Source organism: Bison bison, unplaced genomic scaffold, assembly GCF_000754665.1.
Source record: "Bison bison bison isolate TAMUID 2011002044 unplaced genomic scaffold, Bison_UMD1.0 scf7180017864192, whole genome shotgun sequence".
NCBI classification, from domain to species: Eukaryota; Metazoa; Chordata; class Mammalia; order Artiodactyla; family Bovidae; genus Bison; species Bison bison.
This window is the reverse complement of record NW_011494764.1, coordinates 716187-743821: the sequence shown is the minus strand read 5'-3', so window position 1 is coordinate 743821 and position 27635 is coordinate 716187. Positions and strand designations below refer to the sequence as shown.

The 27635-nt window shown below is 45.6% G+C and overlaps 1 protein-coding gene across 1 annotated transcript in view; it reads left to right on the top strand.

Annotated features, from left to right (window-relative positions):
- Window positions 1–11422: 11422 nt before the first annotated feature.
- Window positions 11423–27635, top strand: part of LOC104991429 (chromosome unknown open reading frame, human C16orf78) — a 16977-nt gene continuing 764 nt past the window's right edge. The window contains 4 exon segments of the mRNA XM_010843891.1: window positions 11423–11701; window positions 15790–15921; window positions 16437–16581; window positions 25079–25331. Coding sequence (XP_010842193.1) covers window positions 11552–11701; window positions 15790–15921; window positions 16437–16581; window positions 25079–25331 — 680 coding nt within the window. The 5' untranslated portion in view covers window positions 11423–11551.

Here is a 27635-nt window from a genome sequence, read left to right as displayed (position 1 = left end):
CCTAACCAGGCTGAAACCGCCCCCATCTGGAATCAGCTGCCCATCATATGCAATCAGCCACCTCCTGTCCACCCGCTGGGCCAGGCCTCCAGGCTGGCTTTCCTTGCAGGGAGGGGGGAGGGTAGAGAGGAATGAGCCCTGAGCTGTCCTTCTGGGCAGCAGGACAAGCCCCCAGAGCCCAGGCCAAACCTGTCCTCCTTGCTGATTCTTGCCTCAGTGCCCCTGTAGAGGAGGAAGATGGGGAGACCATGGCCTGGCTGCTTCCCTTGCATTGGGCCCCTTGGTCTTGCCCTTAAGGGTCTTGCCCATTATTCTTGGGATCAGTGTTACTACACCACTCCCACCTTTGGCTATCATAGACTCATGTATTTGTCCACTGCATACACGTGGCTATCATGTATTAAGCACCTACTGTATGCCTGGAAGTAAGCACTTTACTCAGATAGTTGATCAAATGCTTACAGTTGCTGGAGCAGGAATTATAATTGGCTTTATTTTATAGAAGAGAAAACTTAGACCAGAGAGTTTAAATGATTTGCCCAAGAACACACAGCTTGCACATGGTGGATTCCCCTACAGAGTCTATACTCTTAATTATGATGCTATAATATGACACTCTTTTATGCCCCAACTTTCTGCAAATTTTCAAAACCCTTGATTGTGCCATGAGCTCCTCCCAAATCCCCATGATCAAGGTGAGGTTGAGGTTAATGCTATTTTACAGATGAGGAAACCAGGGTCTATGGAGAATCAGCCTCCCTGTGGTCATGCACTCAGGAAGCCTCAGAAAAGAGAAGGGACGTAGTCAACCCCCTGACACCCAGCCCAGCCTCTCTGGGAATCCCTCATCACAGGGGTCTCCTGTGCCCTCCTAGTCCCCTGGGGGAATACAAGACCTGAGTCTCAGAGAACATGCTACTTGTTCCCAGCCCCTCAACCCTTCCCCTCTCTCCTCCCAGATAGAGCAGTGGAGTTTGGAGGTGTCATTACCAATAAGATCTGGAAGAACCCTTAGCCTCAGTCATCCCAGGAAGCCCTTGGGGATCAATCTGTTACTTAATACAGACCTGGAAGGAGGGTGGGCTTGAGAGTGTGATCAGACAGGTGGGACCCCAGCCCTACTACAGAGCAATCAGACAGCCTAGGGCCCAGACCACTTCAGGTCTTCAAATCTTGGGCTCTACACCTATGGAATTGGATAAGAATCCTTACTTATCCAGATCAAGGATGTGTGTGTGCGTGTATGCTCAGTTGCTTCAGTCATGTCCAACTCTTTGTGACCCCTACAGACCATAGCCCATCAGCCTCCTCTGTCCATGGGGGATTCTCCAGGCAAGAATACTGGAGTGGGTTGCCATGCCCTCCTCCAGGGGATCTTCCTGACTCAGGGATCAAACCCACATCTCCAGGGTCTCCTGCATTACAGGCAGATTCTTCACCACTGAGCCGATAGGAGGAAATACATTTGTTTTTTTGTGACTTTGTAAAATGTTTATTTAGAATTACTGCCTAGGGGGTCAGGGGTCACAAACTCACGTGTCATCAGGAGACAAACAGATCAGGTAAGTGGGTGAAGTTGGCCAGGTAAGAGCTGTGGCAATAGATGGCACATACCTCCATCTCAAGGGGAAAAGATGCCAGCCCAGTCGTACCAGATCACCATTTATTAAACAAATCAGAAATCTGATTTTTTTAATGCAATGCCCTGATTTCTAAAACACTTTGCAGACTGAATAACAAACCTCTGTGGACCAAATGTCACTTGCACCGGTTTGTAACTCCTAATGGAGTCCTAGTTGCTAGAAGAGCAAAGAGGCCAAACAGCAAGCCCAAGGTCGCACAGCCAACCAGGCAGAGCCAGGCGAGCCTCAGCCCAGCCCTCTGGCTCCCCAACCAGTCCGCTCTCCCCAGTTCCATGCTGCGTGGCGGTTTTCAGCACCCTCTGAGCCATCCAGCCTGAGGTCTGTGCCCCTGGGAAGCAGTGAACTCCTGGGAGCCCTGCAGAGCAAAGGAAGGACACTCCCAGGACAAAGGACACTGCAGGGTTCTGAGTATGTACATCATAGCACATCCATCCTGAGGCCTAATTGAGACATTTGCTTGGAGTGTCCTCAAAAACTAGGGCAGATGTGGCGCTCTGAGAGTCAGAGCCACCCGCCGCGGACACCCCGCCGAGACAGGGAACTGATGGCTGTTCTCTGGAACTTGAACCAGCAAGAGGGAAGCCGGTTCTCACTAATAAGATTATATATTTTTTAAATGGCCCTTGTGTATTGCAAGGAGACTGAGTCCTAAAATGCCAGAAAGGAAGACACAGTAAAAAAAAGACCATCAGCTCATTTCTGCAGGAATCGTTCAGCACCAGGCTAAAAACTCCCTGTGGATTTCACCCCCAGGCATCCCCTAGTCTGAGCCGGGAAGGTTGGAGTTGTGTTCCAACCTATCTCAGCCCTTGAGGCCTCCTTGACTCTTGCGGTAGGGAAGGGGGTGGGGGGGCGGCTACGTGAGCCCCGCTTCTCAGACTCCTTTCTCCTGGAACTCCACAGTGCTCTCACGGTGCTGGGGGTCAGAAGAACTGGGTTCCGGTCCTGGATGGACATATTCCCAGCTCAGCAGATGTGAGCAAGTTGCCCTCCCACCCGCCTCAATTTCATCCTCTGTCCTCTGCGCTGACACACACCCAGCTGTGGTGAAGCTCCAGTGAAGCAGAGGCTACAAACGGGTATCCATCCCCAGGCGTGAGCAAGGCCACATGGGTTTTGCCCAATCAGCATTTCTTTTTAAGTTTGTCTCCAACTAATTTCACATAAACATCTGGATTTCTGGCTTCTCTTGAAAAATAAGAAGATCTGGCTGCACAGGGTTGACCTTCCCATGTGGTCACAACAGGCCATAGCTGAGTGACAGCTTGCCTGTTCCCCCGACACCACCCACTCCTGACTTCCAGTACCCAGCCAGCTTCACTTCTTTATGTTACCTCCTTCACACTTGAATTTGAGACCCCCGATTTAATGCAATAGATATGAGAAGTCTTTGGGGGAAGTCTACAGATTCTGGGTTTCATTATTATTAATGGAATTTCTGGATCCCACTGTTTGGCTTTGATCTTGGGCAGGTCTCTTGGGCTCTCTGGGCTCTGGTTGGCTCCACATCTGTGAAATGAGAGCGAGCACTGGAGGGCTCCAGGAGCATTTCCAGCTTTGACCCTCAGACTGCCTCCGGGAGCTGATCTTGCAAAGTTTTCTCTAATAGCAGTCCAAGAGCCTCTTGACTACTTAGGTTCTGCCATAATATTTGTTAAAGGGAGGGAGACAGGGAAAGAGGAGAGAAGCTGTTTGAATCTCCCTGGGTACCAGTCACTGAGTCTCTGTCTCTCTTAACCCACCCACCACTTACTGTTCATAAGAGACAGCCAGGCTCTGAAGCCAGGAAGAGTGAGCTTAAGGGCTGGCCAGCCCAGAAGCAGGACTGCATGTTGCTTCTGATGACAGAAAGCATATAAAAACACTGTCTTCCCCTGACTATACTCTCTCTCTTTTTTTGCCTTTTTTTTTTTTTTTCACCACTGTTCCTAACATCTTTTATTAAAGTCTTGATGAACATCATGCCAATGGTTGGGGGTGGGGGTGCAATGGCAGGGCATTATTCTTTACTTCACCCCCAAATTCCCAAGTTTCACTTCTTTCTGCCAACCCTCAACTCAATCCCAGGTCCAGTCTAGGCTTGGCACTTGGGCTTGCCAGCAACAGTGCTCTACTGGATGCTATCTCCACATATGCAAGGTGTCTTCCTGGCTTTCTCCAGCTCAGCCTGCCCACTCTCCTCCCTACCTGCCCCTATTTCCGTTCGTATCACCTGGCCCATCGGAAGCAGTCCAGAGTGGTTGGTTGAATGAAACAAAAGCAGCACATTCTGGCGTCTTCATTCCCTTGTTGTTCAGTTGCTCAGTCATGTCTGACTCTTTGCAACCCCATGGACTGCAGCACGCCAGGCTTCCCCGTCCTTCACTATCTCCCAGAGTTTGCTCAAACTCATGTCAACTGAATCAGTGATGCCATCCAACCATCTCATCCTCTGTCAGCGCCTTTTCCTCCTGCCCTCAATCTTTCCCAGCATCAGGGTTTTTTCAATGAGTCAGCTCTTCATATCAGATGGCCAAAGTATTGGAACTTCAGCTTCAGCGTTAGTCCTTTCAGTGAATATTCAGGGTTGATTTCGATTAGGATTGACTAGTTTGATCTCCTTTCTGTCCAAGGGCCTCTCAAGAGTCTTCACCAGCACCACAGTTCAAAAGCATCAATTCTTCAGCACTCAGCCTTCTTTGTGGTCCAACTCTCACATCCACATATGACTACTGGAAAAACCATCACTTCAACAATATAGACCTTTGTTGGCAAAATGATGTCTCTGATTTTTAATATGCTGTCTAGATGTGTCATAGCTTTTCTTCCAAGGAGCAAGAGTCTTTTAATTTCATGGCTGCAGTCACCATCCGCAGTGATTTTGGAGCCCAAGAAGATAAAGGTCTGTCACTGTTTCCATTTTTTCCCCATCTTTTTTCATGAAGTGATGGGACCAGATGCCATGATCTTAGTTTTTTGAACGTTGAGTTTTAAACCAGCTTTTTCATTCTCCTCTTTCACCTTCAAGAGGCTCTTTAGTTGCTCTTCGCTTTCTTCTATTAGAGTGGCGTCATCTGCATGTCTGAGGTTATTGATATTTCTCCCGCCAATCTTGATTCCAACTTGAGCCTCATCCAGCCCCTGCATTTCGTATGATGTACTCTGCATATAAATTAAACAAGTAGGGTGAAAATATACAGCCTTGACGTATTCTTTCCCAGTTGCTCCAAACTAATTCTCCACTTGCTTCCCCAGGCCTTCATTCTTCAGACACACAGATTATTTCCTCCCTGTACATCTCCATGCTTTGGTGGGTGCAGTTGCCTCCAGTTGGAGTGTATAATCCTTGTTGTCAAAGTCCTCTGCATCCTTCAAGACCAAATTGGCTCCAGTACTACTTTGGTGGTGTCTTCTCTGATCCCAACAGACTTTACCATGCCCTCTCTTGGGCGCCCACAACAGTATTAACCATCTTGTCTGTTTTAGCTATTTGTATCACATAAAAGATTTTGATCACAAGTAACAAAAGACACAACTCAGGCTGAGTTACACTATGAAAAGCTTAAGATACTGGTTTAATTTTTCAGTGAGTCTGGTGGCTCTGCCCTGCTCTTTGAATGAGGTTCATTTCAATGGTAGCTTCCTTCCCTCATCAGTACAAAATGACCACTGCTATTTCAGGCTTCACGGTCGAAATCTCCCACAATTCACAGAAAGTCGGCTTCCACACAGGGCTGTCCCTATTCCATGCTGATTGGGCCTCTCTTGTGCCAATCACTGTAGGCTGGGGAATACTGCATGTTGATTGGCTTAGACCAACCTGGTTCCCTCCCTCAAGTTGGAGGAATGTTTACTCACCCAAACCACGAGGGGGAGCAGTGGAGGAAGCTTGGGGAGATACAACAGTGCCCACAGGGCTTTGTAAATATCTCCCCAAGGAAACAATAATCTCCATGAGCGCAGGGGCTGACTCTACCTCATCTGGGGGTTCCTCCTTTCTCAGAGCCCAGCATGGTGCTTGGCGCCAGAGACACAAGTTTAAATATTCCTTGATTTGAACACGCTTCTGTCCCATAAGATGATACTCTGGGGCCTGGGTCCTGTCCCCTGGCCTCCGAAAACGACAGTGACGGCTGTCAGATGACTGAGAGCGCTAATACTTATGTTCACAAGAGTAGAGTTCTGCGACCCCAATTTCAACCTCCGAATTGGGCTTCTAGAAACATGTGGCCACCGACCTCTACTGGAGATTTGCGGAAGAGAAACCTGGGATAAAGAGGCTTGAGATTAGTCCCCAGGTATTGTCCATTCACTTGTTCACTCACCTGCTCACTGTATTGATGCCTATTTATCATTGCCTCCTCAGCCCATAGCCCCCCTGCTGCAAGGGGACAGGCAGTGTGACTGTAGTGTGCAGTTCCCTCCAGCTGGAGTGTATAATCCTTGTTGTCAAAGTCCTCTGCATCCTTCAAGACCTACTTAGCTCCAATACTACTTCGGTGGTGTCTTCTCTGATCCCACCCTGCCTGCCTCCACCCATCATGACCATTCTTGATTGATTGCAATTAATTATTTCATTGGTTTTCAGTGGAGTTGTACTATTACTTAAGAGGTATTTGGGAAATGGGGAGTGGGGGGTGTCTTCTATTTTAGTTGTGAAAGTGAAAATCATTCAGTCATACCCGACTCTTTGTGACCCCATGGACTATATAGTCCATGGAATTCTCCAGGCCAGGATATGGAGTGCGTAGCCTTTCCCTTCTACAGGGGATCTTCCCAACTCAGGGATTGAACCCACGTCTCCCGCATTGCGGGCAGATTCTTTACCAGCTTTTAGTTGTGAGAATGCATTAAAATACTGAAATACATCCAAAGGAAAATTATATCTTTTAAATTTTTCTCTTTTTTTGGTTTGGAAGATTTTAGTAATTTTTAGAAGTATGTATCTGCAAATAGGTTAAGTTGTATATGAATTTTATTGCAAGATAGCAAACCCCTTACAAAATGTGTTACATAAGGGTGCATTGGCAGAGCACTTCTGCCTCTGGCTGAGTGAAGAGATGGTAAATCCTCTCCCCAAAAAGCAATTATAAAGTTGGGCAAAATTGATGAAAACAACCATGTAGCACTCTGGACATCAACCAAAGGCACATAACAATTGGAGCAACATCTGTGCTTGGAAACTGGAAATCTGGGCAGTAACAGTGAGGATCGATATCATTTTAGCCTGAGTCTTCTCCTGTTCCCTTCCTCCCAGCTCGGTCAGAATGGAGTTTCCACCAGGGTGGGGCAGTTTCTCTGGTTTGGTTAAAGGGGGCTCAGTGGATTTTGATCAGTAAGTAGCACTCACTCTTGGCAACATTATCGGTTTAAGGGAAAATCTCCAAGTCAGAGAAACATGAAAACCAACAGTTCCACCGGACTAAGTTTCCAATTGTGATTGGGCATATATATTTCTGGCTAAAGCTGCATGCATGTGCCTCAGAAACTAGAAGAGACTGATCAAGCCACAAGCTCCTGGCCAACCCCGAGGCTGTGCATGTGTGTAAAGGAGACAGGAAATAGGCCAGCAGAAAGTAAAAGACAGGGAACATGTGAAGATGGCCTGAATGTTGAATGTGCTCCTGAGATAGGCTGCTTCTAAAAAGGTTTCCCAATACCCCTTGCCTCTAAAATTAGTGTCCTCTCTTTGGGCATAGTCTGAACATAGTGACTTGCTTCTAGTAAATAGAACATGGGAGAAGTGATGGATGTCACTTCCAAGGCCAGGCTATAAAAGACTGACTTCTTTCTTGCTCTCATTCTCTCTTTAGTTCTTCTCCCTTGCTGTTCTGATGAAGCAGGCTGCCATATTATAAAATTCCTTATGGAGAAGCACATGTCACAGGGAACTGAGGGTGGCCTTCTGCCAACAGCCAGCAAAGAAAGAACCCAGTTCAGTGGACTGCAAGAAACCCAGTCCTGCCAACAACCAAATGAGGAGCTTTGAAGCAGCTCCATTCCTAATCAAGGCTTCTGGGCCAAGGAACCTGGTCAACACCTTGATTTAGCTTGAGTCAGAGGCACCCCACTCCAGTACTTTTGCCTGGAAAATCCCATGGACAGAGGAGCCTGCAAGGCTGCAGTCCATGGGGTCGCTAAGAGTTGGACACGACTGAGCAACTTCACTTTCACTCTTCACTTTCATGCATTGGAGAAGGAAATGGCAACCCACTCCAGTGTTCTTGCCTTGAGAATCCCAGGGACGGGGGAGCCTAATGGGCTGCCATCTATGGGGTTGCACAGAGTCGGACATGACTGAAGCGACTTAGCAGCAGTAGCAGAGGACCCAGCTAAAGTGTACCCGGACTTCTGACCCTCAAAAGCGTACAATGGACTGCTGACCCACAAAAGAGTACAATAGTAATGTTTTTTGTTTTAAGCCATTAAATTTTGGGTTGATTTGTTATGTAGCAACATGGTAACTGATACAGCTCCCTACCCAGACAGACTAATCAACAGAGGACAGAAAGTTGGCATTTTGAGCACAATCTCTGTCCAGTCAGATATGCAAATATAGACACAGAGAGAATGTTTTGGAAGCTAGACTTAAATACAAAAACAAGAAAATAAAAATTTTAATCAGAGCTTCAGCAGCTTCACACCATAGAGAAAACAGGATATCAGCCAAGAATTGCCCGATTCATAGAGCCTGGAGAAGTTATTTTAAAAATAACCAAATGAAAAAGTAGCAACAATAAACCTGGAGTGAGGGTAGAGGTGAATCAGAGTCCAAAGTTGCTACTATATTTCTTAATGTCCAATTTTCAACAAAAAATTACAAGTTACACAAAAAAACAGGTAAGTGTGAACTGTACTCAGAAAAGCAACTGTCATTATAAGCTTTCTCTGAGTGTTCCCAGATGTTGAAAGACTTTAAATAGTTATTAAAATATGGTCAAATAATTAAAGTAAAGCATGTCTTAAATTTTAAAATATGATAATAATGAATCAACGAAGAGAGATTCTAAATAAAAAGACAGAAATCATTTTTAAAGTGAAATTCTGGACTTGAAAAGTACAATTGAAATGAAAATTACACTAGAAAGACTCTCCAACAGATTATACATGGCAGAGGGAAGATTGATAGATAGATAGAAATTATCCAGTCTGAAGAACAGAGAAAAGAATGACTGAAAAAAAAATGAGCAAAGCTTTAGAGACCAAGAGGACAACATTAAGCATGGGTGTCTAGAAGCAGAGAAATGGACAGAAAAAAATAATGGAAAAAAATGGCCAACATCTTCCAGAATTTAATGAAAGAACATTAAATACATATCAAAAAACTCAACAAATCCCACGTAGAATAAATATAAAGAGATTCACACTTAGACTCATCATAGTAAACATTTGAAAGACAAAAATAGAAAAATCAGCAAGAGAAAAATGACATATGTAGGGGAGCAACCACCCAACTAACAGCTGACTTCCCATAGAAAACAACGGAAGGCAGAAGACAACGAAATCATGCATCAAAGTGCTGAGTAAACTGTTAACCAAGAAGTCTATTATCCAGCAAATCTTTTTTTCAGAAACGAAGAGGAAAATATAGACATTTCCACATACACAGACTAAAGATTTTGTTGCTAAAATTCTGCAAATATAAAGCAAATGAATCCAGATACAAAAGATTACATGTATATGATTTTATTTATATAAAATTCCAACAGACAGAACAAATCGATGAAATTAAAAGCCAGGGTGGTGTTTACCCTTGGAGGGAGGTAGTGACTAGCAGGGGCCATAGCGGGGAAATTCTGGAGCACTAGTTATTTATGATTCTGGCACGTTTCTGCATGTAGTTTAAATCAATAAAATTTACTAAAACAAAGAAGGAAGCTTGGCCATGTCACTCCCTCCCCTCTTTTGAATCCCTTTTCTTTTCCCTTTGCTTCCCTTTCCTTTCCAGACTCAGCAGAACAGTGGCCTCCAAGGCGCTTCCTGGTGTGGCCTCTGCCCGCCCCCCAGCGTCATTTCTCACTGCCTTGTAATCTAGTGTGGGAGGAAAGGGACAGGCCGAGCTGCCTCCGTCTTGAAAAAGAAGGAAACTCCATCTCGCACTTTCAGTGAGCTTTGGACTATGTGTCTAGTAGCCATGGGGATAACATACCTACAGCTGAACTGACCTCCCAGACTGATAAACACCAGATTCCATACCAAGATTTCCCATCGCCAAAAACAATGTGATAATCCCCTGTGCATTCAATCACCTTTGTAATCTTCATGGCACCCATTGGTGTAGGCTACAATGTATAACCAGCTGACCCTTCTGATTATGAATCATGGCTGTAACCTGATTGTATCTCCCTTTAACACTTTCCAGGCTAGGTTTGAAGAATCTGGGGATGTGGGCTTGAGCAGTACACTTAAGGTATATAAGGTTTTCACAAAAGTCAGTCGGGGTCCTTGGCTAAGAGGAGACTCTGCCTTGGGCCCGCCGGTGTAATAAACTGAACTCCACTATCTGCATTGTCCTTCTGAGTGGGTTTGTTTCCCAGAATGCATGGCTACAACACTAGCTACCTTGGCCTTCTGCTATTGTGTGAGTGTTCCCTGCTTCTATCCTGCCATACGGCCTTTGCACATGCTCAACCTCCTGGTCCAGAGACCCATTAAGAGCAGTTTACCCTTTAACTTCAGCCACTCCCCAAGTGTGATCCACCCACTAACCCATCCAAGTCTAGTTCTTTTATTTAGTTCTTAGAATTATATTTCTTTCCTTCAGAGTGCTCCTCTTAATTTTTCCTTATGGATTCACAGAGTAATTATTGAACTACTGTCTTTCCCACTAGCCCATATGTTTTAGGAGTCCTGATGATGTTTTTATCTTGCCTTATATCCCCTGCACCATGCTGGCATATAGTAGGCATCCGATATCTAGTCAATGAATATAAAAGTAATTAAGCCTATACAAATCTTCATTCTAATTAGAGCACATTGGGGAAAGCCTACCAAACTAAAAAATTTAGATTTTTGTATAAGCTGCAGGGGGCCACTGAAGGTTTTTGAGGAGAGATGTGAGTTGACAATTGTTTTAGGAAGATCTCTATGGAAATGGAGGTGGAGAGCCCATACTGGAGGCTGTGGCAGAATCCAGGAGATGGACAGTGACTAAAGAGGTGAAGGAGGAAACAGAACAGGCTCTGTCTTGAAAGCAGGACTCCATCTCGGGCCGGATTGTGGACTTTGAGCTATATGTCCAGTATCTATGGAAATGACATACCAACTGGAAAACCAGGCCCCCGGAAGGAAGAGCCCCAGGGTTCTCCTTCGCCTAAAAGAATACCCTAATTATCTGTGTAACCAGACAGAATCATACATTCTATTATGCTTACTGGGGTATGACCTCAGGCCTATTGATAATTGTCCACTGTTAACTACCTAGGCTTAAAGCATATGATCACGGGTGAACTTTGATTGTATCTTTCTTTTTCCTTTGTTCAGACTAGTTTCAGGGGACTTTATACACTTAGGGTATATAAGGTTTTCACAAAAGCTGGCCGGGGTCCTTGGCTAAGAGGAGACTCTGCCTTGGGCCCGCCGGTGTAATAAACTGCACTCCGCTACCTGCATTGTCCTTCTCAGAGAGTTTGTTTCCCAGAACCCATGGCTGCAACAGAGGGACAGGATCCACATGGGGAAGCCTGCTCCACTCTGACCCCCACCGACAGCCTGACAATGACCTCACAATCAGCCTCTGGACCTCCTACCCTTGGAGGCCAGTATCCCCGGCTCTGCCCCAGCACTGCCCTTTATGTTCGCATATATGTTCAGGTCTAGAGGAAAACACCGTACCATCTGAGTCATCCAGGACCAGCGACCGGAGGCAGAGGGTTCAACAAAGTGGGAGTGGTCCACCTTCCCACCCACGGCAGGGCCAGGGCTCCACGATGACAGAGCAGTCAGAGGACCTGAAGAACTCCCTGCCTACAGAGAGGAAGCTTGTGTGGAGGTCGGCTGAGGAGAGGCGCATGTCAGACCTGACTCGAGTGTTGGAGTGGCTGGAACGGAGGCAGGGGAAGAAGAAGCAAGCTCTCCAGGTGTGTACTGTCACCAAAAACCTGCAAGCAAGGCTTCATTCAAGGCGACTGAAGCCTGACGTAATGGGGTGAGGGGCAGGTTTGCAGCACGGGGGTGAGGGGTGCATTTGCAGCACGGGGGCGAGGGGCGGGTTTGCAGCACGGAGGTGAGGGGTGCATTTGCAGCATGGGGGTGAGGGGTGGATTTGCAGCATGGAGGTGAGCCAGTAAAAGAGTGCTGGAGGGCGTGGGGGAGATTGTCCATGGGATCAGGCCGTCCTTGTTTGCTAAGGATCCCCACGTAGTTAAGCTCCTACCCTGCCCCAGAGACTGGGAGGTGGGGATGCTGTCTTTCCCGATGTTCGCATTTCAAAGGATGGCTCTTGGCCTGCTTGTGCTCAGTGTGTCTGACTCTCTGCGAACCTGGACTGTAACCCACCAGGCTCCTCTATCTGTGGAAATTTCCAGGCAAGAATACCAGGGTGGGTTGCCATGCCCTCCTTCAAGGGATCTTCCTGACCCAGCATCTGGAGAAAAACATTCCTGGATCGTAAACCTGGGCGAGAGGCTGAGAGAAGATTTATATCTCAAAGGGGCAGAAAAAGAATTTACAAGTGTAAATTTTCTAAAGAAATTGTTCTAGGAAAGGGGAGGTCAAGGGTCTACTGTCAGGAAGAATCCTGTCTGCTTTCACTGAGGTTTCACTTAATGAGAGACATTAAAGCTGTGTCTGTCAGCGTTTCAGAAGGGCTGAGGGACAATTGCTTTTAGGGTCTTGCTGATGTGTCCTTCCCATTGTCCCCAGGCACTTCCGGCCTCGCTGTAGCCCCAGGGTCAAAGGGCATCTTCCACGTCCACTGTCCTCGAGACCCCTGTTAACACAAAACCTCAGACGCCCAGTTGAGTCCGACTCTTTGGGACCCCATTGACCGTAAGCCCGCCAGGCTCCTCTGTCCATGGGATTCTCTAGGCAAGAATACTGGAGTGGGTTGCCATTCCCTCCTCCAGGGGATTTTCCTTATCCAGGGATCAAACCTGTGTCTCTTCCATCTCCTGCATTGGCAGGCAGGTTCCTTACCACTAGCACCACCTGGGAACCTCTTCCTTTCTATCCTTCATCAGAACTTAGTTTAACTGCCTGTCTTAGTCCATTTGGGCTGCTACAATCACATGCCATAAACCAGGTGGCTTAGAAACAACAGAAATTTCCTTCTTCCCAACTGAGAGGTTGGGAAGTCCCAGATCCAGGTGCCAGCAGATTTGATATCTGATGAAGGCCTGCTTTGTGGTTCATAGATGGCTGCTTCTTGCTATGTTCTCATAAAGAGGAGGAGACAGGAGTGCTCTCCAGGGCCTCTCTTCTAAGGTCCTAATCCCATTTATGAGGGCTCCACCCTCATGACCTCACCACCTCCCGAAGGCCCCACCTCCCCAACATTATCACATTAGGAATTAGGATTTCAACATGTGAATTTAGGGGGAGGGGGCACACGAAACAGTCTGCAACACCAGTTTTCTCTCTTTCTCCAGGAACAACCAGTTTTGCCCCAGTTGCCCTCAAGAGTTCCCCTTTGGTTCCTTCATCTACAGAAGGTCAAGCCACACCCTTGGAAAGTGGTCTCTTCAGCAGAGGAGGCCACCTGATCTTGACTCCCCTGGCCCCCAGATAAAAAAAATGGATGAAAATGGCATTACTAACAACAGTGATATATTTTACTAAGCATTTGCTGCGTGCCAGGCCCTGTGCTTGGCATTGTAGTGAGTTGTCTGGTCAGCTGCTCCCAGCAAGGCTACAGGGTAGACACTGATCTTACCCACCAGCTGAAGGATAAGGAAGCTGAAATGAAGAGGAGCTCACAGAGCTAGTGAGGGTCGAAGCCAGGGCACAAACTCAGACGTATCCAGTTCCCAGCTCACGGGCTGTCAGGCCCACCCCCCACACACCTTTGCCACCACCTGTCCTTTCCTGCTTCTCCCAGCTCATCCGCCCCTGCCTTTCACGGGAGCTTCTGTTCTGGTTATGTGTTTATTTATCATTATAGTCATTTACTGAGGGTGGCTCAGATAGTAAAGAATCTGCCCGTAATGTAGGAGACCCAGGTCTGATCCCTGGGTTGGGAAGATCCCCTGGAGAAGGGAATGGCAATCCACTCCAATATTCTTGCCTGGGGAATCTCATGGACAGAGGAGCCTGGCAGGCTACAGTCCATGGGGTCACAAAGAGTCGGACGCAACTGAGCGACTAACACACAATCAGAGCGGTCTGGAGTGCTAGTTTCATCAGATACACGTAAACACATCTGACAAACGTATTTTACTCTAAGGATTTACCTACCCTACCAATTACTCCTCATTTTCGGGGGGAGGTGTTAGGGCTTGACTGCTGGGCCTCTCAGAACTCAGTTACAGAAATCTTACTCACTCCTTTGATGAACATACTTGATCCCATCTCTTCCTGCTAAGTTTATATTCTAATAATGTTTTCACAGCTGTTGCTTCTATGTGGCTTTTCTTGTAAATAATTTTGGACCCAGAAAGGGAACAAACTTACTTTCAAAATACAATTGAATCTTCAAGCATCGTTACCCTTTCCAGAAGCATTTGGATTTTGAAAGAAGCTCCTGACAGAGATGGTGATGCTTCCGTGGCAGGTCTCGGATGGCAGGTGGCAGGGGACCCTTTACTGAAGACAGCTGGGGGGGGGCTCTCTGTGGCCCTGTCTCCCTTCTCCTGGCAGTCCAGGCTTCTCCCCTCTTCAGCACTATAACCTCTGGGTTATAGTCTACCCAGAGGGCTGTGCTCCTTGTGAACATCTGTCATAAAAGAAGACCCCTGAGATTTAAGGTCACGGGCACAGGGCCTACCAAGTCAGTTTCTGTGACAGTTTCCTGATGGGTCTGTGGTACCAAATCAGTTCCACTCAGCTTCCTTCAAAAGAGGGGACTTTAGCTACTCGGGCAGCTGTTGAAGAGAGGTTGAAGGTTGAGAGGGGAAGGAGGGAGGTGGGCCACTCTCGGAGTAACTGGACTTAGTTTCTCTCTAATCAACTAGGAGTATCAGCCCTGGACCCAGCTTGCACCCCTTCCCCCACTAAGCCCCACAAAACCCTGAAGGTAACTAGTACCTGCTTCTTAGATGGTCTTTGGACAGCTTCCTTCCACACACCCAGACTGGCTTATCAAAACCCTCCTTCCATTCACAGAGTGCTGCTAACAATCAGGGAGCGCTAAGCACCTCCCCACAGTAATTCATTATTTCCCACCATAACCCTATGAAGTAGCTTCTGCTACCATCCCCATCCTCAGATAAGGGAACTAAACTGCACAGAGAGCCGTCCCTTGCTCAAAGTCACTCGGCCAGACAGCCATAGAGCAGGATTGCAAGCCAGGCCATCAGCCCTGGAGACCAGGCTCAGTCATCTGCACAACCCTCAGAACCCGCAGCATACCCCAAGGGGAGATCCAGTCAGTTCAGTTTCCCTGCCAGGCTCCAGCACCCCAAGTCTACTCATTAAGGATGGGCCTGGACGCACCTTTGTGGGCCCCTCCCCTCCTGGGCCGTGATGAAACTTACTAATGAAACTTACTCTCTTACCGGGTTCTCCTGGCAGCTGTGAGAGCCAAGCATACATGCCTCGAATGGACTCGTTGCACTTGCCTGGCCTTCCACCAGGCAGACTGGAGCATCTAGGGAAAGAAAAAGGCAGGAGGATTGTGATGACCGCTCCAGGAGGACAAGATGGGATGGGGCTGGGGTGAAGAGAGGAGGGAGCACCCTGGCTGGGCTTGAAGACTGGAGGTCATGTAGGGAAGTGGCAGCTAGCAAGGCCATTTGAGGGCTGGAAGGAATTCCTCCCAGGCTGGAGGGTGGGGCCCTCCTGTGGAGGGTGATAGGGAGCCAGTGATGGACTCTGAAGTGGAGAGGGACAGCCACGCCTGGCGCTGGAAGTGGGATGAGGACGCCAGGTGTGTCTGGAGGCAGAGGGGCCACAAGGGGAACAGGAGGACGAGAGTAGGTGCTCAGGCTGGGTGCTCCTTCCCCTCTGTGGCGTGCAGGACCAGTCTGTGCCCACTGAGGCGGCCACAGGGCTTTTCTCCCTGTTGTTTCAGAAGAGCAAACCCAAGGTGGTGATAGCCTCGGCAGAACCTGCGAAGGAAGAAAAGAAAACCAAAACTGCCCTGAAACATCAGGGAGCCCGCCGCAGGAGCCAAGGGAATCAACAGGTGGCGTTCTCTGAGCAGGTGACATCACCCCGCCTACCCCAGCCCCTCCACACGAAGAAGGGGGTGCCCACTCTGCTTTTGCACGGAATTGGCTACTTTTTCTTCTAAGTGTGGGGCTCTAAAATTCATCCCTGCCTCACAGTAGCACCCACATAGATCACCCACCCCCTCCAGCCAGCCAGCTCCCACCCAACACACTGTGCAATCCCAGTGGGAAGACCTGCACCCTTGCTGTAGGGCTCGTTCTTCCTGGGCACCACCTCCCTCCCCTAAACCACTCAGGAGTGCCATTGGAAAGGGGGGACAACCAGCGATGGCTGTGGTCTCCAGGGTCCCTCATGAGCTCTAGGGACAGAAGAAAGAAGTTGGTGAGCAGACACCAGTGTGCGCTCCTATCCCAGGGACCCAGCACCTAGAGTCAGCCTCTCCTTGGGTCCCCCTCATCTGCCCTTCAGCCAACCCTTGAACTCACTCACTGGGGAATGAAGGAAGCAGAGCCAGAACCCATTACCTAGCCTATAACATCTCTCCAGATCTCCTCCCAGGCCTCAGGGCAAAACTCCAAGGAGGACGAAACCTCTGCCCTCTACCGAAGGCTCTACAGAGTGGAAGCAAAGGGAAAACGCCTCAGCAGCCTGACCCCGAGCACCAACCCCAAGGACACACCCAGGAGATCTGGTAAGGGAAGTACCTCGGTGGGGGGATGCCAGAATTGTCCTCACCGTTGCCTTCCTATCAGAGGGGCCCAGAGACGGCACCATCCTCAAGGCAACACCGTCTATGTCAGCCCCACTCTGTGGATGCAGGAGCCACCATGACTAGGGATCACAGCATCAGGGGTGTGACCTGGACAGGAGACAAGTGGGTGTCAAGCCTCAGCTGGCACCAGGGGGATGGGGGCGTTTCTTCTCAGGAAGCTAGTATCCTGTCCCCAGGCTTCCTGAAGTCATTTTGGTGACATCACCCTCAGGTCCAAATGATCTAACTAGCTTAGATACTGTGACAAGGCACTACAGAAGGTACCACAGCTGCTGGCCCGAAACCTGCCAGGTGATGCTAGTACCCAAGAAGAAGTGGGCTTGGGCTATGCCAGATACTTATTGCTAAGACTGACGATGTTTGAGTCCCAGCCCCACTGATGGGTAACAAACTCAGAGTTGCATAATCCCAAGCAAGCCACTCCATCCATGGGGTCTAGTTTTCACATCCGCAAAATGCGACAATTACACAACCAGCCTCACAGTATAGTGTGGTATTTTAGCAAGTCGAGGCACAGACCACCCTCCACCAGATGCAGAGTAGATGTTAGCAAGGGGCTGCATGCGGCCTTGGTTGCTCAGTCGTGTCCGACTCTTTGTGACTCCGTGGACTACAGCCCTCCAGGCTCCTCTGTCCATGGGATTCTCCAGTCAAGAATACTGGAGTAGGTTGCTATTTCCTACTCCAAGGAATCTTCTCAATCCAGGGATCATACCCGCGTCTCCTGCACCTCCTTCATTGCAGGCAAATTCTTTACCACTGAGCCACCTGGGAAGCATATGGAACTTCCCTGTAAACATTTTGCTAACATTCTCAGGTGGGCTGTGTTGGAATAACAAATGCATTTATTGTACCTGGCCTCTTGGGATGGAGGTATATGGTTAAAAAAAAAAAAAATTCTGGAGGGGATTTCCAATTAGCTCAAAGGAAGAGGGGCAAGAGCCTTGGAGTAGGGGTTGCCAGTTCTCCTGTGTTTCCCTCCACTCTGCCCAACAAAAAGTTCCTATTTCTTTTTCATTTAATGTACCAAAGCCATTGTAACCAAACTGTGGTGACTTGCCAGTTAGAATTAAATATGATTGGCTCTAAATGCAATGCGAGATCCAGGACTGAATCCTAGGCTAGTTATTCAGTGAAAGAATTGGTGAAATCCAGGAAAAAAAACTCTGTAACATGCCCATGTTAATCTGTCATTCCTGGCTTATGTAAGATGTTAACATTGGGTGGGGGGGATGTATAGGAGCTGTCTGTAAGAGTTGTCTTTGCAATTCTTCTCTTCTATAAATCTAAAAGTTTTCCAAAATAAAAAGTTTATTTTCAAATAAGTGGAAGGAGTTCAACTTATGCCCTATGGGAAGCCCCACCCCTTCCCCAAGTGTCCTGTTGTTCTCCCTGTCCTGGTCCTGCCGGGAGGCTGAGCATCTGTGGATCTCACTTCCAGGACTATTTCCTTCTCCCTGCTCTCTGCCAACCCAGACAGGGAACACATCCCTTCTCCCCAGACCTCTCACATGAAGCCATTGTGTGTCAGCAAACTTTACTGAAAGTTTGGGGCAGCAAAGGTAAATAATTACATCATAGATGTCCACAGCAAACGTATTAGAAGTCTATTATGATGCCCTCTCGTTCTTCAAAGTCCTTTGTCCCCTGCCATCAGGAGATTTCCCTGATGGCTCCATTTCCTGCAGGGCTGGTTTCCAGATGCTTTGCTCAACTCCAAGACTAGGACTAGGGTCAGACAAGCTAGGCACGCAGGACACAAAATTTAAGAAGGTGGTCTCTCTCAGGCCCACCTTGCCCTTGCATGAGCCTGAGAGCAAACACCTCCGTTAGTTTCGCCCCCTAAGTTCCTTGTTCGTCTCACTCTAGTCCTGGTTCTGCCCAGCTCTCCCTCTTTTTCTCTCTTTCCTCTCCCTTCTCCTCTATCCTCTGCCTTCCCTGCCCCACACATTCCCATTGCCTTCTTACCTCAAGGGATCATTTTGTTCCACTGTCTCATTCCACACTCAATGTAGTCTGTGAAAAAAAGTATTTTTTTCAATGTAGTCTGAAAAAAGATATTTTCCTAAACAAAGGCAGTTCCTTCTCTAAGAGAAACTCTCACACAAGTTGATATTTTTTCCGTCTCATTGCACAAGGATGCCAGCAGGGCAGGCTGACTCGCCAGCCCTTTGGTCCTCTGCAGTGCCTCCTGCATCTATCTGCCCAGCCCTGTCCCCCACAAAGCCACCCTGTCGGAGAGCAGGCGTCCCTCTCCAAATGTAATACAACCAATGGCCACTGGGGGTCAGCAGGAGCTCACGCAGACAAGTGGGCCGTTGTTCATAGGCATCCAGCAACCACCCGGGCATCCACGTGTGGCACCAGGACTGAGTCAGGGCACAGCAAGGGGAACGTACTGTGAAAGCTGTCAGGAGGCCAGACATGAGTGAGCAGGATCTGGTTTGGGAGTCAAGATCAAGACAAAGCAGCCTCTAGGAAGGGTGTAGAGGGAGTTAAGGGCTATGGCAAAAGTCTAAGAAGGATAAGTGTGGATCAAGAAAAAGCTTTCTTTAAAAAAAATTTTTTTTAAACTTTTTACTTTATACTGGAGTATAGTGGATTAACAATGTTGTGATAGTTTCAGGTGGACAGCAAATACATATATGGGGATACAGAATACATATAGAGGGATTCAGCCATACAGATACATGTATCCATTCTTCCCCAAACTCCCCTCCCACCCAGGCTACCACATAACATTGAGCAGAGTTCCCTGTGTTGTACAGTAGGTCCTTGTTAGTCTTCCATTTAAAAAATAGCAGTGTGTACCTATCGATCCCAAACAAGGAGAAATACTCTAGCCAGAACATCTCTTACTAACCTCCCTCAGCCCCACTCAGCACCCAAACAAATGGCGTCATTTTCAAGAACCAGCTGTTTTAGGGTCTTGTCCACCAGTTCTGTCTGTGTAGTTTCCTCTCTGCACATCCCATTATCAGCTTAGAGAAGCCTGTGCAGATTTCTGCAGCTCTCCATGCTACTCTGCCCTGTAGATTCTAGCTGAATTGCCTATTCTCTGTTCTCAACTCAGAGAAATGGCTAGACTCCTGTCTAGGTTTTCTCTACCCATGCTGCAACCCTAAAGCATCTTCCAGCCATCAGCTGGGGCTCTCGTGGGACTCACCCCTTCTGTTTCATTTTCTAAAGGATCACTGCCCTGTATTGCCAACGTCTGAAAAATGCCATTTCACCTATCAGGCCCCAATGTTTAATTGCTTGAGACGGACAGGTAAATCTAGTTCCTATTACCACACCTTGGCTGAAAGCAGAAATCTCAGACTGGCCTTTCCAAAACACAGCCCTAAGTGAGTGCAATCACAAGACATGGAAAAAGTTTACGAAGTTGGATCTGAATTCTTAAAAGGTGACTGTGGCTAAGGGCCACTAAAAGATGCTGGGAAAGCATTGGGAACACACTTGCAAAGTAAATCTTGACAAAATCTGAGCATCTAGGCTAAGAAAATGGAATTCATTTGGCTTTCTCTTCTTGCCCACCTATGCTCAGGGCATTCTATCAATGCCAGGCAAGTGTGTATTCCTAATGCAGAGGGTTGGGATGCAGTTACCCCCTCTGTCTCTGGGTGATTATAGAGTCAACGCCTGGAGTCCCAAACACAGCTCACCAGAAACCTAATGTATTTGTTCAGCCATGGTCTCAGAAATATGGGACATTTTGTCCAAAAGGGTAGCCAGGACAGGCTCCCAGAAAAAGGCATTGATAACCTGGGTTCACATTTTCCTGGCATCTTGGTCACATGACTTAATCTCTCTGATCTTCCACTTTATTATTTGATCAATGGGCATGATATGGTTGTAAGACTGTAGTGCCCCCTCCCTAGAAAGCCTTTAGAAAACTGCCTGAAATGTGAGTTACTCAATAAGTGTTAGCCAATATGTATAATTCTCATTACCATTCATTTTAGTACTCATTTTCCCTGCATGAGACCTACTTTGATCCAGAAGAGGATCAAATGTCTCAAGAAAGTCCATGGCCCTTTCTCCAAGGGATTTCCATCTGTGTCAATGGAGATGTGTACCTCACGATTCTCTTGGAACATGGTAGCAATTTCCACCATGCATAAACGACTGCTGATCCCTCCTGACTCCATCACTCTCTCAGGGGCCTGCTATCAGTTTAGAGAGCTGTACTGGACACAAAGATCCCACTTCAGCCACGGACTCGTTGTGAGCCCTGGGGCAAGTCAGAGCCTCTCTCTAGGCCGTTGTCCCTCCATTTATGTTATAGAAAGTCTAGACTTTCCCAGACGTATTCTGATAAAATTTCTGCATTTTATTCATGAATTCTTGCAAGTTTACAGGAAGAACAACTTACTTACAAAGAAAAAGTCAGATTAGCATCAATCTAGAAATGACACTTATAGACTACTGATTATTACAATCTCACAATCATATTCTTAGTCCATATATAAGTTACTGTTAGGGTGAATGAAAGATATTTGCAAAGTCAGAAATCTAGGGAGTTTCTCAGCCACTTATTCGTTTATCTAAAGAAAATGGTCTAGAAGAGAACAGAGACATCAAATTAGGAAATAGTTGGTTTAAAAATAAAAATCTTGATATGCACTTAAAATCATGTGTTTTTAGAAAGAACGAAAAAGGATAGGCAAAGAGATATGCAAACAGATGAGGTGGATTTAACGCTAAAACAAACAACAGGGTGAAAGAGAGAGATTTTAAAATGCTAGAGAGAGTAAACTGTAAACCTACATACACCAAAAACAGTAGTTAAATAAACATTTAGAAATGCAAAGTAAGTCTGACAAAAATAGTTACAGTAGGAGACTGCAATATACCTCTTTCAAGACAGATCAAATAGATAATTTCAGAAAGTGCCTAGAAGAATTTAACAATGCAATTAACAAACCACAACTTTATATTTGAATAGAGAACACACATTTTTATATGGCCAAAGCATATTCACCAAAAGAAAACTTTAACATTCAAAATAGTAAAGATTTTAGGGCCAGTTACAACTCAATAATTAGAAATAAAATTTAAATTAAAAGATAATCTCAACAAAAATTAAGAAACACACTTCCCAAATACCATGATTTCAAAGATTAAAAACTAATGGAAATAAGACTGTTTCATACCAAAATCTATGGGATAAAGGCAAAATCTATGCCTAGAAGAAAATATACAGAGAAAACTGAAAGCAATGGTTCTTGTCTTTATTAAAACAAATAAAAAAGTAATACTTTTATTAATTTAATGACATAGAAGAAATAATTACTATGAAAAAGAGAATTCATCCATTTAATACCAAATAAGATGAATGAAATACAAAATTAAAAGTAGCTAAAAGCAAAATCCAAAGATAGCTTTTTAAAAAAACAAGTGACAAACAGTATGTATATCATAAGCCTTGTCAAAAGAAGAGTCAAAAATATACAAGATTTTATATGAGAAAGGGTGCATAAGCAAAGGTAAGAAATATATTAAGTGAATTATAATAGAGTGTTGGAGAAGACTCTTGAGAGTCCCTTGGACATCAAGGAGATCCAACCAGTCCATCCTAAAGGAAATCGGTCTGGAATATTCATTGGAAGGGCTAATGCTGAAGCTGAAACTCCAATACTTTGACCACCTGATGCAAAGAACTGACTCATTTGAAAAGACCCTGATGCTGGGAAAGATTGAAGGCTGGAGAAGGGGTTGACAGAGGATGAGCTGGTTGGATGGCATAACTGATGCCATGGACATGAGTTTGAGTAAACTCCGGGAGTTGGTGATGGACAGGGAGGCCTGGCATGCTGCAGTCCATGGGGTCACAAAGAGTCAGACATGACTGAGTGGCTGAACTGAACTGAACTAAAACCCAACATAAATGAATAATTTCTTCTCATACTATAAACTATCAAATGGACATAATAAAGAGTGGAAAAGTTGACTAGAGCAATTCCTGAGGTAAAAATTGGAAGATGGGAGACACCTTCCCACTAAAAAGGCACAGGGACAAATGGTTTCACACAACGTTCTACCTAACATTAAAAATCAAATAATCCCAGTGTTACTTCAGCTATTTCAGGCTACATAAACATAGACATTTTTATTTTCTCATTTTCCTTGTTATGATTTTTAGATAAAGGTCTGTAATTTAAAAGTGCACATTTCATTTTCTTTCTTTTTTTTTGCTGGAGATTCAGTTAATTAATTTTTTTTAGTATTTTAAAAACAATTTAATTAGAAATTACATTCTACATACAGGTCAACACATTTCATTTTCAAATACATAGTTTTTTAAGTATTTTTAATATAATGTATCATTTTGATATTAATTTCTCACTTAAATTCTTTCTTCTCTGCAATCACCCTCTGTGTTTTTTCAGTCTTTTAACTTTATTGAGGCTTCCAATGGCTAAGGTAAATGTCACATTGCACTTGAAAATATGTAGGTTATTTTTGAATATCTTTTGATATTGATGTCTAACATAATTCCACAGTGAGAAGAGAACAGACTCTGTATGATTCAGCATCAGTCATTCAGATCATGAAATCTTTGCACCTTGTTTTATGTTCCTGGATATGTTCCAGTTTATGGTCTCCTGATTTATAGTCTATGGGAACTTGAATAGAATTTGTATCCTGTTGTTGTGTGAAAATTGTATAAATCTTAATTGTGTTGAATTGGTTCATAGTGCTTTTCAGGTCTGCTATATCCATCTACTTTTCTGTCTGTTCACTCTATTAATTTTTGAGAGCTTGATAGTGAAACTTCAACTAAAAGTCTTAATTTATCTACTTAAAAAAAGAATTGTAATATAGAGTGGAACCATATGTAACTTGGTTCTGTATTTTCCAAGTCTCCTGTAAATGTGTTACTGTACTTTCATAATTTAAAAATAAGAAAATATAGGTACTTCTGCATTAATTTGACAAGCCACCATGCTGGATGATGCAGGGAACCTGAAGCTGGTGCTCTGTGACAATCTAGAGGGGTGGGATGAGGAGGGAGGTGGGAGGGAAGTTTGGGTGGGAGAAAGCATATGTACACCTATGGCTGTTTCATGTTGCTATATGGTGGAAACCATCACAATATTGTAGAGTAATTATCCTCCAATTAAAAATAAAATTAAAAAAAATAAAATATTAGGCAAAAAGCAGGCCAACCTCACAATAATATGGATGCAAAGTTATTTTTAAAACTTTAGCAAATAGACCTAATGTTTGAAAATATGGCAAATATATCCATCTATGAAATGAATAATAAGCCATGACCAAGTAGGATTTATTATAGCAGCTTGCAAATGGTTAGGATATCAAGGTATCTAATAATACGATTTATCAATAAATTAAAGGAAAGCCATATGATCATTATCAGTAGATGATAGAAAAGCAATAAACAGACAACCAATTATTGCTAATAAAAACCTTATGTAGACTAAGAGTAAAACTGCTGAATATTACAAAGCATTCTAAAAATTCTGGCATACATCATTCTAAATGATGGAATGTTAAATCACTTTATTAAAATCAGAAACAAAATGAAGGATGACTTCCTTCATCATTATTGACACTGTTTTGGAGAGTGTCAAATGCAACATGTCAAGAAGAGTACATAATTTTTACAAATATTAAGGGGAATATGTTTTCATTTTTCTCCTGATATGACTGTCTTTCTGCAAAACTCCAGAAATTCTAGGCCCAAAATGATACTATATGATGTGGTTGTTTGTGTACTAGAAAAACAAAAATTTTACCAGTAGTCTTTTCTGTATACCAGTCCCACCAGTTAGAAATGGGAAGAAAATACTCGTGCAAGCAAAAGTCTGTAAAATACAGAAGAGTATATTTAACAAGAAAATAATTAAGGCCGCCAAGCTCTAGTCCCAGCAGTATTCCCCTCAGTACAAACTCCATATTTGGGCAGCAGCAGACCCTCACTATTTCATTTAATTTATGTGTGCCTTTCTGCACACTGTTCCTCCCGCCCAGCCATGCTCCTCCTCCTGCCTGCAGTACTTTCCTTCCTTTTTATCATATGATAAACTGTTCGTCCTTTAAAATCCCAGTTCAAAGTTAATCTCCTCTGATACCTTCTTCTAAACCCCCTTTAGGCTAAAGTTCACTTTAGGTGAATTTTCTCTAGGGAAGGAGAGAAGATTGGGAGAAGGAAATGAATGAAAGGCGGAAAAGGGAGAGAGTAGAGAAGAATGAGAGACAAGGAGAAAGTAAGGAGGATAAGATGAATAGGGATTAAACAAATGCTGAATGAGAAGCAGCCAAGTTCTTGGCAAGACGTTAGATCCGGTAAGGTTTGAAGCCCATGCAGCCTTCCAGGCCCCATCCCCTTCCTGTCCACCTTACCACCACTCCAACCAGGACCTAACTCCCTGGTGACATCTAATTTCAGACTTAGACATCAAGGATGCAGTCGCTCAAGAATCCACTCAGCGCCCAATGCAATACCGTCGACAAAGCGTCATAGAACCCGTATTACAGGACACTGCCTTTGCCCAGCGGAAGTCAACCGTCTTCAGAGAGTGGGGGGGCAAGATACCTGATGCCTCTTATGAGCGTAAGCTGAAAAGCCTCATGGAGAAGGGCACAGAGCCCAAGATGGAGATAATGAAGATGCTGAAGCCGGAAGAGGTGCTGAGCTGCCGGTAAGCAGCCCTGCGTGGGTAGGGCTGGGTGCTCCCTGTAAGACCAGGCTCTGCTCACGGCGGTCTGTGGCTCAGACACCTGGGCTGAGCCCAGAGCAAGGGAGGGTGGCTGCGGCATGTGCGGGCTCCGCTTTGAGTCCCAAAGAGCTGAAGCCGGCGGGTCCACCAACGAACACAACATTGAGGTGCTGGCGTTTTGATGCCCTGCCTTAGGACACGTACACATCTTTCCCCAAATTTCTGTTTGACAGAAGAAACCATGACTGTTACTCACAAAGGAAAGAATGAGTTGTTTGTGGCCTTTCCCTTTAACAGGAAACTCCCCTAAGTTCCTTTATGCTGTCAAATTGCTGGGACAGTAGCCACCATTCCCAGGGGCTGCCTGCTGTATGTTTGGGGTTTCAGACTCTAAAGTGACCATAAACAAAGTCGGAAACCATTTGGCATGTATGCTGTCACCAAGGGGTCTCCCTTCTTGCTGTTCTTTGTCCTAGTTACAAGACCCACTGGTTTTCAGCAACACCAAACAGCAAGGCTTCTGCCCCCAATCCGAGCGTCCCTCCCCAGCTTGATGTTACTCTTTACTGTAAAGATGTATCTGACACGGTTCAGAAACTTCAGTAGAGGATATAGGACAGCAGAATAAGGTAGTCATCTTTGTAGAGTTCACAGCAGCGAACTCACCTGCAGGTTTCAGACACCTGGCATCCACAGGCCCCACCACACAGTCCTGGTCTGCTGGCTGACTGGCTGGTGGGTGGATGGGTGGAATGGCTAACCAGCTAAAAGATGGGCAGCAAGCCTTGTTGACTAGAGGGGGTTTCTGCCTCCTGCCACTTCCATGGCTGAATGACTTGGCCATGGCTTTCAGACTGATAGCATGGTTTTAATTGACTCTGGCCAAAGATAGTCTTCCTGGGTTCCATTGCGGGGAGAAATGAGACTTGGACAGCGTAGGGGGGAGAGAGTATTTGGAGATGGCAAAAAACAAGCCATTAGAAAAACATCCAAAAGAAGGATGAGATTGTCTTTTGTGATCTTAGTGAGGGGGCACAGGTAGCTGTGTGTGAGATCCTCCCCCCAGGGGCTGGGCTGGTCAAGGAGGGACGGGGTGGACTGTGGCTGGAGCCATCAGGGAAAGGCAGGACTGGTGGGAGCTGACAGTGAGACCAAGGAAGCTCTGGGCAGATCTTGAAAAAGAAGGGAAGTTCATTGGTGGCCTACTGCTTAGGATTCCAGGCTTTCACTGCTGAGGGCCTGGGCTCGATCCCTAGTCAGGGAACTAAGATCCTGTGGGCTGTGGGTACGGTCAGAAAAAAGGAAAGAGACGGGAGACCATTTCCAATGGATGGAAAACCCAGTGCCTGCAATATACTACTCTTTCCCCACCATGTGTAGCAAAGTAACCAACCAGAAGGTGGCCTAAAAGCAGCCTGAGTCCGGGGCCTCCCTCCTTTTGCTAAAGCTGAGAGCAAGGCCAAGGTTAATGGTGGGACAAGGGACATGATGGCAGAGATACTCTCTAAACCGCATGGCAGAGACGGCATCAGTCCTATCCTTCAGTTACAAGTCAGAACGCTGGGGCTTTAGCTAATATTTTAAAATGATGTTTTAATTTTAATTGTTTGAATACTATTAAAAAATACTCACCTCTATTTCTACAACTTTCTCAGCCTTTATTTCCACTGTCCTGTATTTCCCCCAGCCCTTGGCCTCACTCAGATTATACACACGCGGCAGTGACAAGAGAAAACACCTCACAATTTGCATTCAGGTTTTTCCTCCCCACTTGGCATGACGTCACAGCCGTATTGCACCTTCTTCTCGAAAATGATATTTTAACATTAAGAAGATTTCTTGAAATGAATATTCCATTGTTTGCTTGACATTCCTCTACTGATGGAATTTATTATTTTCTTATTGTCAATAACCCCAAAATAAATACTTTTATTGATATGGATTTTCTTCCATTGACTTCTCTTCTTGGGATAAGCTGAGGACCAGAGTGGAATTACTGAATCAAAAACACTGAACTTTTTTGGGTGGAGAGGCAACTTGTTTGGCATAAACGTTGCCAAATTTATTTCCAAAAGAGTTATGCCATTTTTCTAGATTCCATATATATGTGTTAATATACGATATTTGTTTTTCTCTTCTAGAAAAAAATGTTACTTATGAACCTATTTGCAGGGCAGGAATAGAGACACAGATGTAGAGAATGAACTTGTGGGCACAGTGGGGAAGGAGAGGTTGGGACAGTTTGAGAGAGCAGCATTTGCACATACACACGACCATATGTAAACT